Genomic DNA, 16,574 nt, shown 5'->3' with positions numbered 1-16,574 from the left:
CTGTAAGTACACTATTGTAAGTACACTACTGTGTGTCCACATCATCACTACTGTAAGTACACTACTTTAGGTACACTATTGTAAGAACTTTACAGTGTGTCCACATCATCACTACAGTAAGTACACTACTATATGTCCACATCATCACTACTGTAAGTACACTTCTGTAAGTACACTACCGTGTGTGTCCACATCATCACTACGGTAAGTACACTACTGTATGTCCACATCATCACTAATGTAAGTACACTTCTGTAAGTGCACTACCATGTGTGTCCACATCATCACTACGGTAAGTACACTACTGTATGTCCGCATCCTCACTACTGTAAGTACACTATTGTAAGTACACTACTGTGTGTCCACATCATCACTACTGTAAGTACACTATTGTAAGTACACTATTGTGTGTCCACATCATCACTACTGTAAGTACACTACTGTAAGTAGACTATTTTAAGTACACTACTGTGTGTCCACATCATCCCTACTGTAAGTACACTACTCTAAGTACACTACTGTGTGTCCACATCATCACTACTGTAAGTACACTACTCTAAGTACACTACTGTGTGTCCACATCATCACTACTGTAAGTACACTACTCTAAGTACACTACTGTGTGTCCACATCATCACTACTGTAAGTACACTATTGTAAGTATACTGTGTGTCTACATCATCACTATTGTAAGTACACTACTCTAAGTACACTATTGTAAGAACTTTACAGTGTGTCCACATCATCACTACTGTAAGTACACTACGGTGTGTCCACGTCATCACTACTGTATGTACACTACTGTATGTCTGCATCATCACTACTGTAAGTACACTTCTGTAAGTACACTACCGTGTGTGTCCACATCATCACTACTGTAAGTACACTATTGTAAGTACACTACTGTGTGTCTACATCATCACTACTGTAAGTACACTATTGTAAGTACACTACTGTGTGTCCACATCATCACTACTGTAAGAACACTACTTCAAGTACACTATTGTAAGAACTTTACAGTGTGTCCACATCATCACTACTGTAAGTACACTACTGTGTGTCTACATCATCACTACTGTAAGTACACTATTGTAAGTACACGACTGTGTGTCCACATCATCACTACTGTAAGTACACTATTGTAAGTACACTACGGTGTGTCTACATCATCACTACTGTAAGTACACTTCTGTAAGTACACTACCGTGTGTGTCCACATCATCACTACTGTAAGTGCACTTCTGTAAGTACACTACTGTGTGTGTCCACATCATCACTACGGTAAGTACACTACTGTATGTCCGCATCATCACTACTGTAAGTACACTTCTGTAAGTGCACTACCATGTGTGTCCACATCATCACTACGGTAAGTACACTACTGTATGTCCACATCATCACTACTGTAAGTACACTATTGTAAGTACACTATTATGTGTCCACATCATCACTACTGTAAGTACACTACTGTAAGTACACTATTGTAAGTACACTACTGTGTGTCCACATCATCACTACTGTAAGTACACTACTCTAAGTACACTACTGTGTGTCCACATCATCACTACTGTAAGTACACTACTCTAAGTACACTACTGTGTGTCCACACCATCACTACTGTAAGTACACTACTCTAAGTACACTACTGTGTGTCCACATCATCACTACTGTAAGTACACTACTCTAAGTACACTACTGTGTGTCCACATCATCACTACTGTAAGTACACTACTCTAAGTACACTACTGTGTGTCCACACCATCACTACTGTAAGTACACTACTCTAAGTACACTACTGTGTGTCCACACCATCACTACTGTAAGTACACTACTCTAAGTACACTACTGTGTGTCCACATCATCACTACTGTAAGTACACTACTCTAAGTACACTACTGTGTGTCCACACATCACTACTGTAAGTACACTACTCTAAGTACACTACTGTGTGTCCACATCATCACTACTGTAAGTACACTACTCTAAGTACACTATTGTAAGAACTTTACAGTGTGTCCCCCGCGTCTTAATGCAATAGTTCAAAATGACATGGTTTCCCAGAATGCACTGCTTTTTAAAACTTTTTTTTTTTTTACTACAGCTTACATATTTCCTGATAGTTTGGAACATTTATTTGCAGTTAAGGTGAGTTTTATAAAAAAAAGAACCGTCAGTGACAACCTTGGCAGGCGTACCAATTCTATTGTCTGACAATTTAGGAAATTGCGAATGCGGTAAAAAGTGGTAATTGTTAAAAGAATAGCACGTGTTTATTGTCCTGAGCAAACTAAAGTTTTTGGGAAGCTGACATTTTGAGTTTTGAGGTTCTCAAGTGTGCTCTAAATTTGAATCTGTAGAGAAAAAAACAACAATGCATTGAAATGATTGTTGCTGCCAATCATTGAGTCATCTCTAGACCTCATAGCAAAAATAATAATCATCATAAAAAGCAAAGTTGTGTGTTTCAGCACCATGGACAGTACAATCAAACTAATACTAACAACACAGGTGTGTGTTTCAGCACAATGGACTATACAATCAGACTAATACTAACACGGTTGTGTGTTTCAGCACTAAGGACAGGTCAAAACAACTAATACAACAACACAGTTGTGTTTTAGCACCAAGGACAGTGCAACAACTAATACTAACACAAGTGTGTGTTTCAGCACCAAGGACAGTACAACACAACTAATACTAACACAGTTGTGTATTTCAGCACCAAGGACAGTGCAACACGACTAATACTAACACAATTGTGTGTTTCAGCACCAGGGACAGTGCAACACTACTATTACTAACACAGTTGTGTGGTTCAGCACCAAGGACAGTGCAACACGACTAATACTAACACAGTTGTGTGTTTCAGCACCAAGGACAGTGCAACACGACTAATACTAACACAGTTGTGTGTTTCAGCACCAAGGACAGGTCAACACGACTAATACAACAACACTGTTGTGTTTTTTAGCACTAAAGACAGTGCAACACGACTAATACTAACACAGTTGTGTGTTTCAGCACCAAGGACAGTGCAGCACGACTAATACCAACAGAGTTGTGTGTTTCAGCACCGAGGACAGGTCAACACGACTAATACTAACACAGTTGTGTGTTTCAGCACCAAGGACAGGTCAACACGACTAATACAACAACACAGTTGTGTTTTTAGCACTAAAGACAGTGCAACACGACTAATACTAACACCGTTGTGTGTTTCAGCACCAAGGACAGTGCAACACGACTAATACTAACACAGTTGTGTGTTTCAGCACCAAGGACAGTGCAACACGACTAATACTAACACCGTTGTGTGTTTCAGCACCAAGGACAAGTCAACACGACAAATACAACGACACAGTTGTGTTTTTTAACACTAAAGACAGTGCAACACGACTAATACTAAAACGGTTGTGTGTTTTAGCACCAAGGACAGTGCAACAACAAATACTAACACACGTGTGTGTTTCAGCACCAAGGACAGTGCAACACGACTAATACCAACAGAGTTGTGTGTTTCAGCACCAAGGACAGGTCAACACGACTAATACTAACCCAGTTGTGTGTTTCAGCACCAAGGACAGGTCAACACGACTAATACAACAACACAGTTGTGTTTTTAGCACTAAAGACAGTGCAACACGACTAATACTAACACCGTTGTGTGTTTCAGCACCAAGGACAGTGCAACACAACTAATACTAACACAGTTGTGTGTTTCAGCACCAAGGACAGTGCAACACGACTAATACCAACAGAGTTGTGTGTTTCAGCAGCACCAAGGACAGGTCAACACGACTAATACAACAACACAGTTGTGTTTTTAGCACTAAAGACAGTGCAACACGACTAATACTAACACCGTTGTGTGTTTCAGCACCAAGGACAGTGCAACACGACTAATACTAACACAGTTGTGTGTTTCAGCACCAAGGACAGGTCAACACGACAAATACAACGACACAGTTGTGTTTTTTAACACTAAAGACAGTGCAACACGACTAATACTAAAACGGTTGTGTGTTTTAGCACCAAGGACAGTGCAACAACAAATACTAACACACGTGTGTGTTTCAGCACCAAGGACAGTGCAACACAACTAATACTAACACAATTGTGTGTTTCAGCACCAAGGACAGTGCAACACGACTAATACTAACACAGCTGTGTGTTTCAGCACCAAGGACAGGTCAACACGATTAATACTAACACAGTTGTGTGTTTCAGCACCAAGGACAGGTCAACACGACTAATACTAACACAGTTGTGTGTTTCAGCACCAAGGACAAGTCAACACAACGAATACAACAACACAGTTGTGTTTTTTAGCACTAAAGACAGTGCAACACGACTAATACTAACACAGTTGTGTGTTTCAGCACCAAGGACAGGTCAACACAACTAATACAACAACACAGTTGTGTTTTTTAGCACCGAAGACAGTGCAACACGACTAATACTAACACAGTTGTGTATTTCAGCACCAAGGACAGTGCAACACGACTAATACTAACACAATTGTGTGTTTCAGCACCAAGGACAGTGCAACACGACTAATACTAACACAGTTGTGTGTTTCAGCACCAAGGACAGGTCAACACGACAAATACAACAACACAGTTGTGTTTTTTAGCACTAAAGACAGTGCAACACGACTAATACTAACACCGTTGTGTATTTCAGCACCAAAGACAGGTCAACACAACTAGTACAACAACACCGTTGTGTTTTTTAGCACTAAAGACAATGCAACACGACTAATACTAACACACTTTGTGTTTCAGCACCAAGGACAGGTCAACACGACGAATACAACAACACAGTTGTGTTTTTTAGCACTAAAGACAGTGCAACACAACTAATACTAACACAGTTGTGTATTTCAGCACCAAGGACAGGTCAACACGACGAATACAACAACACAGTTGTGTTTTTTAGCACTAAAGACAGTGCAACACAACTATTACTAACACAGTTGTGTATTTCAGCACCAAGGACAGTGTAACACGACTAATACTAACAGTTGTGTGTTTCAGCACCAAGGACAGTGCAACACGACTAATACTAACACAGTTGTGTGTTTCAGCACCAAGGACAGGTCAACACGACTAATACTAACACAGTTGTGTGTTTCAGCACCAAGGACAGGTCAACACGACTAATACAACAACACAGTTGTGTTTTTTAGCACCAAAGACAGTGCAACACGACTAATACTAACACAGTTGTGTAGTTCAGCACCAAGGACAGGTCAACACAAGTAATACCAACAGCACAGTTGTGTGTTTCAGCACCAAGGACAGTGCAACACGACTAATACTAACACAGTTGTGTGTTTCAGCACCAAGAACAGGTCAACAACTAATACAACAACACAGTTGTGTTTTTTAGCACTAAAGACAGTGCAACACGACTAATACTAACACAGTTGTGTGTTTCAGCACCAAGGACAAGTCAACACAACTAATACTAACACAGTTGTGTGTTTCAGCACCAAGGACAGGTCAACACGACTAATACAACAACACAGTTGTTTTTTAGCACTAAAGACAGTGCAACACGACTAATACTAACACAGTTGTGTGTTTCAGCACCAAGGACAGGTCAACACAACTAATACTAACACAGTTGTGTTTTTCAGCACCAAGTACAGCGCAACACAACTAATACTAACAACACATTTGTATGTTTTAGCACCAACGACAGTGCAATACAACTAATACCAACAACAAAGTTGTGTTTCAGCACCAAGGACAGAGGACCAACGACAGTGCAATACAACTAATACCAACAACAAAGTTGTGTTTCAGCACCAAGGACAGAGTCATCTGGGCCTCATATTTTGGTATTGTCTTTAGCATGTTCTAAAACAAAATGACTATTATTCATGAGATGTGTGACATTTTGAGTTTTGAGGTTTTCAAGTGTGCTCTAAATTTGAATCTGTAGAGAAAAAAAACAACAATGCACTGAAATGATTGTTGTTGCCAATCATTGAGTCATCTCATAGCAAAAATAGTAATCATCATAAAAAGCAAATATTGTACTCCTAAGAACATACTGGATGTTAAAGGGTTAAAAACTAAAGAAAAGAAAAAAATTGACATTTTTGATTTTACATGTTGTACATGAATTATTTTAGTTTAGTTTAAGTAGATTACAAAGACATTTTAGTGTTAAAAAAGATGTTCCTCACCTCTCCCAGTTCCTCGTGCGACTGCTCCAAGTAGGACGTTTCCCGCACATGTTCGTTGGGGTCCAGGTCCACGTACGAGTCATCTTGCCGCTCCGACGTGTCGCTGTCGCTCTCCTCGCTCTTCTCCAAACCTTCCGGGTCAGACTCCTCGTGGTCCTGCTCCCCCTCCCGGTCCGACTTGTCCGAATAAAGGTCCGGGTCTTTCAAGTGGTCGCTGTCGTTGAACCTGCCGGGGCGAAGAAGACCGACTCTGGTCTCGGTGAGAGGGATAAATGTGTGTGTGTGTGTGTGTGTGTGTGTGTGTGTGTGTGTCCACTGACTGGAAGCCGTGCATGTTGTGTGCACGCAGGAGGCTGTAGAAGTTCAGCGAATGGTCTCCTCCCGTGGCCACAGTGCTCAGGTCTTCCTTCCCCTCCCGGATCATGGTTCTTTTCAGCAGGCTGGAACATTTCAGCGCCAGCTCCAGGGCGTCCATCCAGCATCGGCCTGCACAGAAGGGAGTCTGCTCCTTATTCTGCTCACTAGTTTAGTGGATCAGCTCGGCGTGCTGTCGAGTTTGCACCTGTTTTAGTACACGCAAACCTTGAGTAGATCAGGCCTGGTGTGTGTTTTAGTAGATTTACTTTTGTATCATGAGGAGTAGTGTGTTTCAGCACCAAAGACAGTGCAACACGAGTAATACAACACTGTGGTGTGTTTCAGCACCAAGGACAGTGCAACACGAGTAATACAACACAGTTGTGTGCTTCAGCACCAAAGACCGTGCGATACAAGTATTTCTAACAACGCAGTTGTATGTTTCGACACCATGGACAGTGCAATACAACTAATACTAACAGTCGTGTGTTTCAACACCAACGACAGGGCAACACAACTGATATTGACGCAGTTGTGTTTCAGCACCAAGGACAGTGCAATAAAACTAATACTAGCAGTTTTGTGATTCAGCACCAAGGACAGCACAACACAACTAATACTAACAATTGTGTTTCAGCACCAAGGTCAGTGCAATCGAAATAATACCAACAACACAAGTGTGTGTTTCAGCACCAAAAACAGTACAATAAAACTAATACTAACACAAGTGTGTGTTTCAGTCCCAAGGACGGTACAATCAAACTAATTCTAACAATACAATTGTGTGTTTCAGCACCAAGAACAGTGCTATACAAGTATTTCTAACAACACATTTGTGTGTTTCAGCACCATGGACAGTACAAAACAACTAGTATTGACGCGGTTGTGTTTCAGCACCAAGGACAGTGCAATCAAACTAATATTGAACAGTTGTGTGTTTCAGCACCAAGGACAACGCAACGCAACCAATACTAACACAGTTGTATGTTTCAACACCAAGGACAGTGCAATACAACTAATACTAACAGTTGTGTGTTTCAGCACCACGGACAGTACAATCAAACTAATACTAACAACACAAGTGTGTGTTTCAGCACCAAAGACAGTACAATCAAACTAATACTAACAACACAAATGTGTGTTACAGCACCAAGTACAGTACAATCAAACTAATTCTAACAATACAGTTGTGTGTTTCAGCACCATGGACACTGCAATACAACTAATACCAATAACACAGCTGGGTGTTTCAGTACCAAGGACAGTACAATCAAACTAATTCTAACAACACAAGTGTGTGTTACAGCACCAAGTACAGTGCAATACAAGTATTTCTAACAACACAGTTGTGTTTTTCAGCACCATGGACAGTGCAATACAACTAATACTAACAGTCGTGTTTCCAACACCAAAGACAGCGCAACACAACTAATATTAACAGTTTTGTGTTTCAGCACCAAGGACAGTGCAATAAAACTAATATTAACAGTTTTGTGTTTCAAGGACTGCGCAACACAACTAATACTAACAGAGTTGTGGGTTTCAGCACCAAGAACAACACGACACAACCGATACTATCACAGTTGTTTGTTTCAGCACCAAAGGCAGTAGAATCAAACTAATACTAACAACACAAGTGTTTGTTTCAGCACCAAAGACAGTACAATCAAACTAATACTAACACTGTTGTGTGTTTCAGCACCAAGGACAGTGCAACACACCTAATACTAACACAGTTGTGTGTTTCAGCACCAAGGACAGTGCAATACACCTCATACGAACACAGTTGTTTGTTTCAGCACCAAAGGCAGTACAATCAAACTAATACTAACAACACAAGTGTTTGTTTCAGCACCAAAGACAGTACAATCAAACTAATATTAACACTGTTGTGTGTTTCAGCACCAAAGACAGTACAATCAAACTAATACTAACACAGTTGTGTGTTTCAGCACTAAAGACATTACAATCAAACTAATACTAACACAGTTGTGTGTTTCAGCACCAAGGACAGTGCAACACGACTAAAACCAACAACACAGTTGTGTGTTTCAGCACCAAGGACAGTGCAACATGACTAATACTAACAACAGCGGTGCGTTTCAGCACCAAGGACAGCGCAATATGACTAACAACACAGTTTTGTGTTTCAGCACCAAGGACAGCGCAACACACCTAATACTAACACAGTTGTGTTTCAGCACTAAAGACAGTACAATCAAACTAATACTAACAAGACAGTTGTGTGTTTCAGTACCAAGGACAGTGCAACACAACTAATACCAACAACACAGTTGTGTGTTTCAGCACCAAAGACAGTACAATCAAACTAATACTAACAACACAAGTGTGTGTTTCAGCACCAAAGACAGTACAATCAAACTAATACTAACACATTTGTGTTTCAGCACCAAAGACAGTACAATCAAAGTAATACTAACACAGTTGTGTGTTTCAGCACCAAAGACAGTACAATCAAACTAATACTAACAACACAGTTGTGTGTTTCAGCACCAAAGACAGTGCAACACAACTAATATGAACAATACAGTTGTGTGTTTCAGCACCAAGGACAGTGCAACACGACTAATACAACAGATGTGCGTTTCAGCACCAAGGACAGCGCATTATGACTAACAACACAGTTTTGTGTTTCAGCACCAAGGACAGCGCAACACAACTAATACCAACAACACAGTTGTGTGTTTCAGCACCAAGGACAGTGCAACACGACTAATACGAGCAACACAGTTGTGTTTCAGCACCAAGGACAGCGTCATCAGGGCCTAATATTTTTGGCATTGTCTTTAACATGTTCTACAAACAAAAATACTTTATTATTCATGAGATGTGTTACACAATATTCATTTGTTTTTCACCTTTAACACCAAGCTAAGATAGCTTAGCATACATGAAGCTATACTGAGTAAGTTCTAGCATCTATAGAGTACAACATGAATGAAAGTGGCCGAGGGATTAAAACAATTTTCTAGAATAATTTATATCATCACATCATTTTTCAGACATGAAGAGAGAAGATAATATCAGGACAATTATTGCTGTCAGCACACGACACCTTGGAGGAGGCACAGCCATCCATAAATTGTGGATATCGAAATCAAGGGTGGTATCAATATGTGATCGATACGAGAGTGATTACATCCACTTGGGAAATCATTCCCTGAAAATTGGACGACTTTGAGGGCAAACAGCAAAATATTTTAAAAAGTAGTTTGTACTTTTGTGTAGTTATTGTGTACTATTGACTTTGTTTGGATCCAACAATTATATGTCATAGCAGAGAGTAAGGACCTAAATATTGTGTTGATATTGTTGGACTGTCGATAGCACTCACCATACATAAATACAACATGTACAGCTAATACATGTGGTCGGTATTGGTATCGACTAATCTCACTCATGGATGATCGGTATCGGAATCGTCATCACAAATTGCTGATCGGAACATCCCTAAAATATTTACTGTTCATTTTATTTTCAGGTCAGTTGTAGTGGCTTTCTTAATCCAGCAGATGGCGCCATCACTCTGTGCAGTCTCGATACATTTAGTGAATGTGCGTAACCCTCACTAAGTAGTTCTCCACTACAGTGACAATAAAGAATTAACTCGTACATGCCAAAGTATTTCTTCCAGTGAATTACAATCTAACAAAAAAAGACAAAAAGGGTGCATTTTGTCAGTTGCTGTGGTAGAAACTAGGTGAATACTGACATGCTTTTATTTTGAAGCTAATTGAACAGGAAGTCCTTGTGTGTACATTGTACATGTTGCCATTGTTTACGCTGCTTAGTGACAATGATGACATGAACAATACCGCACAGAACATTTGACACAGAAACGACCCCAAGTTTATGCTGACATAACCGCAGTTACACACGCACTTTTTTTTAGGAATAATAGAGAAAATGGAGGACTGGGACTGGATGGTTTCACTTCAATGTTTCTTTGGACAACTTTGCTACGTGTCATGACGGAGACTTGACAGTTTGCACGTGTCACCACAGACGTCACTCAAGCCAAGAAGCAGCGACAGCTGGTCTCCTACCATCAGACTCAGAAGCGGCGCGGAAGATGAGGTGGCTGCTGGGTAACGGCTGAGTGATGGAGCCCACCGCCTCTCCTTTAGGACCCTGCGGACATGGAAGTGACAACATCAATACAATTATAATATCCAGAAATAATAGTACAATATCCAAAAATAATAGTATAATTTTCAAAAAGTAACAGTATAATATCCAAAAATAATTGTATATTATCCAAAAATAATAGTATAATATCCAAAAATAATAGTATAATTTTCAAAAAATAACAGTCTAATATCCAAAAATAATAGTGTAATATCCAAAAACAATAGTATTTATCTAAAAATAATAGTATAATATCCAAAAATAATAATATAATATCCAAAAACAATAGTATATTATCCAAAAACAATAGTACATTATCCAAAAATAATAGTATAATATCCAAAAAGAATTGTCATGTCTGTATTATCATGTTTTGTTTTAAGTCATGTTTTGTTTAGTTTCTGTCTTTTCACTCCCTTGTCTGGTCACCATAGCAACCATTAGTTTTCACCTGTCACGTCACGCACCTGTTTCACGTTTTGAGTCACGCACCTGCTTTCACTAATCATGTCCATAGTATTTAAGTTCAGTGTTTTTCAGTTTGTCTTTCTGACGACCTCGCACCCCATATATGCTTCTGCACACCCTTATGATCCTTGCTGCTCCTTTTTCATGCCGGTTCCATGCCAAGTAAGTTTTTGTTTCTCAAGCCACAGTTAATGTTTTGTTTAATTGTTCATAGTTTCCGCCACTGTGCGTGCTTTTCATTTGTACTTTTTTGCTATAGTCTTTTGGTTTCATAGCTTATTCTCCGCCATTGTGCGCGCTTTTTGTTTGATCTTTTTTTAATAAATAAATCATGTACCTTGGTTCCCGTCTCGCCCGTGCCAACTTTCCGTTGCATCCTGGAAAAGCAAACTCCAAAGACCAAGTCTTGACAGTAGGTCGTCCGCAGACCCGCTTTTCCGCACCTAAGTTGGCCGAGTTGGACATTTTGGACGAGGCTTCTTGGGCGGTCCTGTGCGCGATGGAGGATGAAACGCTGCACTACTCCTCCGTGGAGTACAGAAACTTCATTTGGTCCCAGGACGACACAGCGTCACCTCAGCCGCGGAAGCGCCGCTCCAGACGAAGGACGTCAGGTAGAACTTCCGCGAGCCAGCAGGACACGCCACTCCCACAAGCCCCTCCCTCTCCGGGCGGAAGCAAGCAGCAGCCAGCCCGGCTTCGCCCGGATGACGTCAAAAACCATGATTTTTTTTTCCTGAATTCTTTTTCTTTTGATTCCCCGCTCCCCAGGACTCAAGCCACACCCAAGACACAAAACAATTTTTTTTCACCCACTCAATCCCAGGCCCAAGAAAGACAATTTGGACAATTTAATGGGGAAGTTTCTGCCCTCCTCCGCCCACCCCTACAGAGAGTTCCAGACCGCAGGGAGCGCGTCTGGTATCCGCCCCTTGAGGGGGGGGGGTGCTGCGGTCGGGAGCTGTGTTGGTGGGGTGGCTCGGCATCACCATGCCAAGCCACAGCCTCCCTCACGGCCGCCACCACCAGTCTACCGACCTGTCAAGCCACAGCCTCCAGCACGACCGCCCTCACCAGTCTTCCGACCTGCCAAGCCGCAACCCCCAGCTAGGCCACCTCCACCTGTACCAAGGCTAGCACCTGTCGCCGCACCAGCTCCACCACGCCAAGTTCCTCGCCAAGCTCCGGTACCAGCTCCACGACGCCAAGCTCCGGTACCAGCTCCACGACGCCAAGCTCCGGTACCAGCTCCACGACGCCAAGCTCCGGTACCAGCTCCACGACGCCAAGCTCCGGTACCAGCTCCACGACGCCAAGCTCCGGTACCAGCTCGACGTCAAGACCAAGACACGCCATGCCAAGACCAAGACTCTCCATGCCAAGACCAAGACTCGCCATGCCAAGACCAAGACTCGCCATGCCAAGACCAAGACTCGCCATGCCAAGACCAAGACCCGCCATGCCAAGACCAAGACCCGCCATGCCAAGACCAAGACCCGCCATGCCAAGACCAAGACCCGCCATGCCAAGACCAAGACCCGCCATGCCAAGACCAAGACCCGCCATGCCAAGACCAAGACCCACACCAAGACCAAGACCAAGACCAAGACCCACACCAAGACCAAGACCCACACCAAGACCCACACCAAGACCAAGACACGCCATGCCAAGACCAAAACACGCCATGCCAAGACCAAGACCAAGACCCGCCATGCCAAGACCAAGACCCGCCATGCCAAGACCAAGACCCGCCATGCCAAGACCAAGACCAAGACCCACACCAAGACCAAGACCAAGACCCACACCAAGACCAAGACCCGCCATGCCAAGACCCACACCAAGACCAAGACCAAGACCCACGCCGAGCTTCGCCGCTGGACGCGTCACGCCGAGCATCGCCGCTGGACGCGTCACGCCGAGCTGCCACGCCTGCCAAGTTGACGACGCGCCTGCCTCCTCGTCGGCTACGGATATGGCCGCTACCTGGTCGCCCGCCACGCCAAGTGCGCCCACCTCCCAGTCGGCCACGAATGTGGCCAATCCCTGGGCGCCCGCCTCGCCTGCTGCAGCGGCGTTCCACTCGCCGCCGCCACTTGACTTTGCCTCGGTGGATTCGGGGCCACTTGGGCTGGCGACCCACCGCCATGGCCCCCTCCCGCCCTCCCATGACTTTTGTTAAGTTTTTTTTCTTGGACATCTGGTATCTGTCCTTGAGGGAGGGGCTCTGTCATGTCTGTATTATCATGTTTTGTTTTAAGTCATGTTTTGTTTAGTTTCTGTCTTTTCACTCCCTTGTCTGGTCACCATAGCAACCATTAGTTTTCACCTGTCACGTCACGCACCTGTTTCACGTTTTGAGTCACGCACCTGCTTTCACTAATCATGTCCATAGTATTTAAGTTCAGTGTTTTTCAGTTTGTCTTTCTGACGACCTCGCACCCCATATATGCTTCTGCACACCCTTATGATCCTTGCGGCTCCTTTTTCATGCCGGTTCCATGCCAAGTAAGTTTTTGTTTCTCAAGCCACAGTTAATGTTTTGTTTAATTGTTCATAGTTTCCGCCACTGTGCGTGCTTTTCATTTGTACTTTTTTGCTATAGTCTTTTGGTTTCATAGCTTATTCTCCGCCATTGTGCGCGCTTTTTGTTTGATCTTTTTTTAATAAATAAATAATGTACCTTGGTTCCCGTCTCGCCCGTGCCAACTTTCCGTTGCATCCCGGAAAAGCAAACTCCAAAGACCAAGTCTTGACAAGAATAGTATAATATCCAAAAACAATAGTATATTATTCAAAAAACAGTAGTATAATATCCAAAAAGTACAGTATATCCAAAAAAATTATAATATATTACATATAAAAATAGTATAATATCTGCAAATACTAGTATTATCTCCGAAGAAATAATAGTATATATCCAAAAATAATAGTATATTATCCAAAAAATAATAGTATAATATCCAACAATAATAGTACAATATCCAAAAATAATAGTATATTATCCAGAAATGAAGGTATAATATACACAAAAAGTATAATATCACAAAAATAAAAGTACAATATCCACAAACAATAGTATAATATCCAAAAATAATAGTATATCCACAAATATTAGTATTATATCCGAAAAAATTATAGTATGTATCCAAAAATAATGGTATAATATCCAAAAATAATAGTGTAATACCCCAAAACATTAAAGTATCCAAAATTAATAGTAAAATATCCAAACATAATAGTATATCCCATAAAAAAGTATAATATCCAAAAAATAGTATAATAATAGTATAATATCCACAAGTAATAGTAAAATATCCCCAAATAATAGTAAAATATCCACAAATAATAGTATAATATACAGAAATATTAGTAAAATATCCACAATTAATAGTATAATATCCAAAAATAATAGTAGAATATTCAAAAGTAATAAGTATAATATCCAGAAATAATAGTAAAATATCCAAAAGTAATAGTACAATATCCAAAAGTAATGGTATAATATCTAAAAATAATAGTAAAATATCCAAACATAATAGTATAATATCCCAAAAAATAGTATAATATCCCAAAAATAAAAGTATAATATCCACAAGTAATAGTAAAATATCCACAAATAATAGTATCATATCCACAAATAACAGTAAAATATCCACAAATAATAGTATATCCAAAAATAATATACTATCCAAAAAAATAATAGTACAATATCCACAAACAATAGTATAATATCAAAAAATAACAGCATAATATCCGCAAATATTAGTATTACATCCGAAAAATAATGGTATATATCCAAAAATAATAGTATAATATCCAAAAATAATAGTAAAGTATTCACAAATAATAGTAAAATATCCACAAATTATAGTATAATATCCACAAATATTAGTAAAATATCCACAAATAATAGTGTAATATCCAAAAATAATAGTAGAATATTCAAAAGAAATAGTACAATATCCAAAAGTAATGGTATAATATCCAAAAATAATAGTAAAATATCCAAACATAATAGTATATCCAAAAATAATAGTATAATATCCACAAGTAATAGTAAAATATCCACAAATAATAGTATAATATCCACAAATAATAGTATAATATCCACAAATATTAGTAAAATATCCACAAATAATAGTATAATATCCCAAAATAGTAGAATAATCAGAACTAATAGTATAATATCCAGAAATAATAGTACAATATCCAAAAATAATAGTAAAATATCCATAAATATTAGTATAATATCCAAATGTAATAGTAGAATATTCAAAAGTAATAGTATAATATGCAGAAATAATAGTACAATATCCAAAAGTAATAGTACAATATCCAAAAGTAATGGGATAATATCCACAATTAAGAGTAAAATATCCACAAATAATAGTAAAATATCCAAAGGTAATAGTAAAAGATCAAAAAATAATAATACAATACCCACAAATAATAGTAAAATATCCAAAAGTAATAGTAAAATATCCAAAAGTAATAGTAAAATATCCAAAAATATTAGTAAAACATCCACAAGTAATAGTATAATATCCAAAAATGATAGTAAAATACCCAGAAGAATGTTACTATAAAAAGCTTTAAGATGGTTGCACGCAGCAGAAGTTCTGACCTTGACGGCCCAGATGGATTGTTCCAGAGGGTGGAAGAGCTTGAAGCAGAAGCCGTCCTTCTTGGAGGGTCTCTCGATGAGCTCGCAGGCGTTGAGCAGCACCGTGCCCACCCACTGCCCATTCTTGTGGGTTTTGTAAATGAGCAGAACTCCTGGCTTCAGAACGCACCACAGCTTGGTCCAACTTTTTAAGGTTCCGCGGATCTGCAGGGATTGGTGAGATCATAAATATTTGTCATCCTTCTTCCTTTAAAGACTTCATTCTTCCTTCATTGGCCGCAGAACGAGTCGTCCAAGTTCCAGCTCATCAGATTTAAGAGGCACTTATTTTCTCTTCATTTTCTTCTTGTTTAGTCCCAAAAATTATCGTACATAAAAATAAATTAACTTTTTTCTACAAACATAAAAAAGTCTTGACTTAAATTACTGAATGCTAATGAATTGAATGTTTTTCATGTGATGTGTGTCAAGTGATTTTAAGGATGAAAAAAAAAAAGTTTTTTAAATGATATACCGTAAGTTTGCAATAATATTTGATGTTTAGTCATTTAAAATTATTTTAATTACATGAATTTAAATGAAACATTTAGATTTGAGATCATTTTCTGGCTAATACTTGATTTTGTTCCCTTATTTCAAAAATAATATAAATAAACAAAAAAAGTACTTTCTCTTTAGTTTAATTTTAACCAATTCAACAAAGATTTTATTTAACGTAGAATTTAATCTATTAAATCATAAATATGCCCAAATAAACACAAACCTTAACGGAATATAATT

General features: G+C 39.7%; 1 protein-coding gene across 11 annotated transcripts in view; it reads right to left on the bottom strand.

The window, feature by feature from the left end:
• osbpl8 (oxysterol binding protein-like 8) overlaps nt 1–16,574 on the bottom strand; it is a 1,018,260-nt gene that overhangs the window by 46,448 nt on the left and 955,238 nt on the right. For all 11 annotated transcript variants that reach the window (XM_072913149.1, XM_072913150.1, XM_061961262.2 and 8 more), the window contains 4 exons: nt 15,795–15,998; nt 10,621–10,705; nt 6,517–6,682; nt 6,197–6,422 (listed from right to left, as the gene is read on the bottom strand). In XM_072913149.1, the coding sequence (XP_072769250.1) occupies nt 6,197–6,422; nt 6,517–6,682; nt 10,621–10,705; nt 15,795–15,998 (681 nt within the window). The remainder of the gene's footprint in view (nt 1–6,196; nt 6,423–6,516; nt 6,683–10,620; nt 10,706–15,794; nt 15,999–16,574) is intronic.

This window comes from Nerophis lumbriciformis, linkage group LG05 (assembly GCF_033978685.3).
Source record: "Nerophis lumbriciformis linkage group LG05, RoL_Nlum_v2.1, whole genome shotgun sequence".
NCBI lineage: Eukaryota > Metazoa > Chordata > Actinopteri > Syngnathiformes > Syngnathidae > Nerophis > Nerophis lumbriciformis.
This window is presented reverse-complemented; position numbering and strand designations above follow the sequence as displayed.